The sequence below is a fragment of the Hipposideros armiger genome, unplaced genomic scaffold (genome assembly GCF_001890085.2).
Source record: "Hipposideros armiger isolate ML-2016 unplaced genomic scaffold, ASM189008v1 scaffold_600, whole genome shotgun sequence".
Lineage (NCBI taxonomy): Eukaryota > Metazoa > Chordata > Mammalia > Chiroptera > Hipposideridae > Hipposideros > Hipposideros armiger.
Window position 1 is genome coordinate 208,734 of NW_017731950.1, and position 5,457 is coordinate 214,190.

General features: G+C 38.5%; 1 protein-coding gene across 2 annotated transcripts in view; it reads right to left on the reverse strand.

Moving 5' to 3' along the window:
* Window positions 1–5,457, reverse strand: part of SLC2A12 (solute carrier family 2 member 12) — a 69,434-nt gene that overhangs the window by 13,520 nt on the left and 50,457 nt on the right. For both annotated transcript variants that reach the window (XM_019624698.1, XM_019624697.1), the window contains exon 4: window positions 2,914–3,046. In XM_019624698.1, the coding sequence (XP_019480243.1) occupies window positions 2,914–3,046 (133 nt within the window). The remainder of the gene's footprint in view (window positions 1–2,913; window positions 3,047–5,457) is intronic.

A 5,457-nucleotide genomic window follows, 5' to 3' on the forward strand; every position in this document is an offset into this window, starting at 1 on the left:
ATATATATATATGAAAAGGAAAGAAAGAAAACTCAACTTTTGACCAATTTTGGAGGATACTGGGGAACAACCTCATTATTTCAAAAACTAGAAAAGAGAGAGTTTCAAGCATTTATATTTCTTATGTGACCCATACTTCGGGGTAGGCAAATAGTAATTAGTTATTAGAAATTTCTTCTAATAGTTATAGAAGAAATGAATCCTTAAAGAAGTATTACAGATGAAAATTTAGAAGGAACAATAGAATGAAAATAGCAAATCTGGGCAATGGTGCTCCAAGGAAGCCGACATGACACGAGCAAACAAGATGTGCCTCAAATGGCAGGACATGTGCCATCCACTGTGAAGAAGGCTGCAAACAAACAGAAAATGTAAGTCTCCTGAAGCCTCTAGATCTAAAGAGCAGCTTACAGGAAACACAAAGGACAAAATGTCATGTGATATGACGACAATCTGCAAAATTCTGCCTGGGGAAAAGTATGAAAGGAATGACCCAGTTTCTTCATTAAAAATACAAAGTTGTTCATTGATATGTGGGATATAAAACTGAAAAGAACAAGACAAACAAATGAAGAAACAAAAACTCATAGACACAGACAATAGTTTAGTGGTTACCAGAGGGTAAGGGGGGAGGAGGGTGATCGATGAGGGTAAAGGGGGTCAATTATATGGTGATGGAAGGAGAACTGACTCTGGGTGGTGAACACACAATGTGATAAATAGATGATGTATTACAGAATTGTACATTTAAAACCTATGTAACTTTACTAACCATTGTCACCCCGATAAACTTTAATTTTAAAAAAAATTTCTGAGAGTACAGGAGGGAGAGGGATGGTAGAAGAAGATAAAGGGGGTCAAATATATGGTGATGGAAGGAGAACTGACTCTGGGTGGTGAGCACACAATGCAATATAGAGATGATGTATTACAGAATTGTACACTGGAAACCCATATAATTTTATTAAGCAATGTGACCCCAATAAATTTAATTAAAAAAATAAAGTTGTGGGGGAGAGGAGGAAAAATGGAGATGAAGCCTAAAAATTATAAAACATACCAATCAATTGTAAGTTATATATTTGGATCATGATTCAAATAATTATAAGACATTTGGAGGAATATGAACACATATATTGATTGTTACCAAAGGATTCTTATTAATATTTTCAGATGTGATAATGATATTATGGTTATAGTTTTAAATGTGTTATCTTTTAGAGGTCCATGCTGAAACCATATAGATAAAATGACATTCTGTCTGGGGTATGACTTAAAATAATTTAGTAAGGAAGAGCAGGGGGTGTTACAAATGAATTAAGATTGACAAATGTTTAAGTTGGGTGGTAGGTTCATCAGTTCCTTGCCATTCTCTTTACTTTTGAATATGTTTGAAAATGTCCACCCCAGAATGTTTTCTAGGTGAGTGTGCATCCTTAAAATTTGTCCTAAGAACACAAAGACACTAGAGCAGCGGTTCTCAACCTGTGGGTCACGACTCCTTTGGGGGTTGAATGACCCTTTCACAGGGGTCGCCTAAGACCATCGGAAAACAAAAAGATATTTACATTACGATTCATAACAGTAGCAAAANGCTCTGGAAAAGGCCTGAATCTGTCAGAAATGTTTACAGATGAATGCATCGAGTTATCGAGGTCTGAGGCTATTAATTGTTTGAATCAGGTACTTGTAATTAATAGTCTTGTTCAGATTCTAAGCTCGCTAAGAAATCCAATCATTTGGCTTCAATGTGCAGAGAGCCAGCCTTCCTGACAATTGTATTTTTCTTCGTCAATGAATAAGTTTCTTTTTTTTTTTTAAATGGCCTTCTCTACATTAAAAATTAGCCCTACAATTTGATACTTAAGGCTTGAGTTAAAAGTTTTGCTTCACTAAAGTGAAATGTTTTTAAATTATAAACCATTTGTAAAGTAAAAAGTGAAAAGTGTCTACAGTCCTGCTTACTATACATCCTAATAAGCCAGGATTAACAGCTTGGGCTGTATAAGTGTGTGTGTACACTCATGCCTACCATTAGTTGACGTTTATTCTTCATTCAGATAAAAGCTGAAGAATCATTATGCCCACAATTTCATGCAATCATACATTTCTCTCTAGTGTATCGGACGTATTTTTAGAAGAAAGTCACAAACTAAATATGTAGTTTCCCCCCATTATATTTAAAACCCAAGAACAAGTATCTCTACATTTTCAAGTGTAAGGATTTAATCCTAGGAAGAGTAACAACGTTCCCCTTATTCCTGGCCCCTGTACATTATCCCCTTCCCCAGGCCCCAGTTTTAGCAGTGAGAATTCTGCTCCTAAAAGAAAAGGGGAGTGGTTTTTTTTACAGCCCATTTCTATGTTTAATTGTTTAAGTGATCTCTCCATGTGAATTTTTTTTACCCATTTTCTGAATGCCTATTCATATAAGAAACTCTTGATCTTCTTAAGCTTACTTTGTGCCATATTTGGAATAATTGTAGACACTTAATCCCGAATTTTCCTGATAACCTTAGTCTTAACAAGTGTTTAAGGCTTAAGGAGACTGGAAAGGATGACAGATGGAAGGACTAAAGCCCACGGTTCTAGCACAGGGCGAGCCTGAAACCCTAAACAAAAAACCCTCCTTTGGGGGTGAGCTAGAGAGAGGGGAGGGGTTCTTCGATCCTTACTGAAAAGAACTTGGAAAGGTTCACTTGTTAGAAAGCACTGGTTATCTATCCTCATTCCTTAGCGGAGTCACCCACATTAAGTACATAGCAGAAAAACTGGAATTATGCATTGAGATATAATTTCAAACTTAAGGGAATATCCTAAAGTAATTCAGATATTATTATGATTTATTTGTATATAAAAGCTGCATTTTAGACCCAGGAGGGCTGCTGGGAGATCAGTGTGCATCATACTCACGCCTTCGCCAGCTCCGTTGATATCTGTTCCAAAGAGCATCCCTTTGTCTCAGGTATAAACACAACGACAAACGCCAGGGCTGCGAGACTCATGATTGCATATATAAAGCACACCCAGGGCAGACCAATGAGATCTAAAAGGACAAAGGAATTGATTAGAAATGTGTTTTGTGTTGCTTTGATCCCGTCTGTGGGCAGCTGCTTCTTGGAGCATGTATAAAAACACGTGTATTTTCAAACACGCAAGGTAATATCCAGGGAAATAGCAATCACAAATTACAAATATTGCCAGCCTCTAACAGTTTCATGTTGACAAACTACCCCAGCTTTCTCTGGTAAAATAAACAGCAGTCGTGTAACTATCACAGTTTAAACCCAACACCATCTTCTTGGTGAGCATGCTTTTCTTTTTCCAAATGGTAAATGCGCATGCTCCTTGCAAAAAGAGACCCTGAACCAACACAAACAATACAAAGCAGAAGGTAAAATATCTCCTCTCTTTCCTCACGCGCCACAATTCCTCCCTTGGGAATCACTGCCACAGCAGTTTGCTTTCTACTTAGGGGACATTTTTAAAGACATAGTTATACAGATGGACTCTTCTTGGAATGCGCTCACCCTACTTTGATTTGAATAAATTGTTTCATGTTGGCAATATTTTATCGTTTAGTATCTAGCAGCATATTTGTGAGGCTTCTTCCTGGATTCAGAGAAAAAAAAAAAGGGATAATGATTCTAATGAAAGGCATTCGCTTGCTCAGATGCGTCCACAAGCAGCAGGCTGGATCTCACCTCACCTAGCTTTTCCTCTGACCACTTCTAGCCAAAGGTACAGTCCCTTCGTAGTTACTGACTGACCAAGGTCAAGGTATATGAACTGGTGAGAGAGAGCCCCCAGTGCACTTGAACCTGCCATTTGCATTGTGCTGCCCCCTGGCTCTGCAGCAGAGGGTCCCGTGTGCCAGGGAGTCGCGGAGGAAGCTGGCTCTGAACACAGGCTTAGACCAACCACAGGCTGAAACTGTGTAAATAGCCCTTAACAGCCACAAGTCATGATTGGTCAGCCAGGAAAAGGAACCCGAACAGTTCCATACAAGGCAGTTTTGTAGATGCAGCGTGGAAGGAGCTAGGCATATTAACCACTTGTCAGTCAGTTGTGGGGATGAGGGAAACAACAGGAAGAAGGAACAGCCCTGCAGTTCTCCTGGCCAGTTTTATTTTAACTCCAAATCCTTTGCTTTTCTCGCTGCTGGCACAGAGGTTTGCCCAAGTGAGTGCTTAATAAAGTGCTTGTAGAGTTGGTCCTTCTTCCCTCTCTGGGGCATCAAACCAGAATATAGAGGGTGAAAGAAACCAAAAAGGTTGTCTCATCACACTTGTGTTTGAGCAATTTCAGTAACAGGCTCACCACTTCACCAAGATTCTCGGTGCATGGTGAGCGGTCCCTCTCTGTTAAAAGGTATTCCTTACTAATTCCTAACCTCAAGTCTACCTTTCAGGAACTTCTGTTCAGAGGCTCTGCTTTGTCCTCTGAATCAGCTCATCTCATCCTGTCTTCATAACAGCCGCGTGAATATTTCAATGCACCCCCATCCCTTCCCGAGCACCCTTCTCCTGTCCAAGTCAAGCATCCTGAACTCTTGCAACTGTTCTTCACAGACCATAGGTCATATGCCCATGTCACCTGATTGCACTTGTTTGGTGGACACCCTGCAATCCTCTTAAAACATCTAAACAATTCTCTTGAAAAATATACTCAGAGCTGAGCTCAATACAGCAGCTGTATCCTGACCACTGCAGAGTAAGTTTGTCTCTCTGAAACAGTCTGTGTTTATCTGTGCAGATGAAATTGCACTGAAAAGGTTGGTGTCCAAGGACTCGCTGCCCTTCTCTCTTTTACTTGCAAAATTGATTTTTGAAAGTATAGAATTTCCAACTTAGCTCAATTAAATATCATCTACAGGTTTCAGATCATTGCAGGATTTTTTTAAAAAGCGGATATGCTTTCCCAACATTTGTTCTAAAAGCTTACGCAGAACTTTGGAATCTTCTGTAGCTCATCCTATATATTAGCTATTCTTCCCAGAGACTTGTGTCATCTGTTTTTGTCCCTTCTCATTTACATTCTTTCTTTTATATTTCTCCTCCATATCAAACACCAGACAAGGTGTGTGTGTGTGTGTGTGTGTGTGTGTGTGTGTGAGTTGTGAGTGACCTGAATAGGAGAAATATGGTTGTTGCTATTGACCAGTTCGTTTGTTTTCTTTAATCTTGGGCTATTTCTAAAAATGTAGGAAGGACATAACATATGAAAATTGTATGTAAAAACTCAAACCATGCTTATTTAACAACTCCAAAAGTTCATTTCCAAAAGTAGATATGCTAAAAAAAAAGTGGTTTATATGATTCAGAAGTACTATATATAGATAAATACTTTTTGAGTATACATCCACTTTTAAAAATTTATATAAAACATATGCATATTATTCATTCATCCAATTGTCTTATAATTTTTTATACTTTGAATCATGACCCAAATGCATAC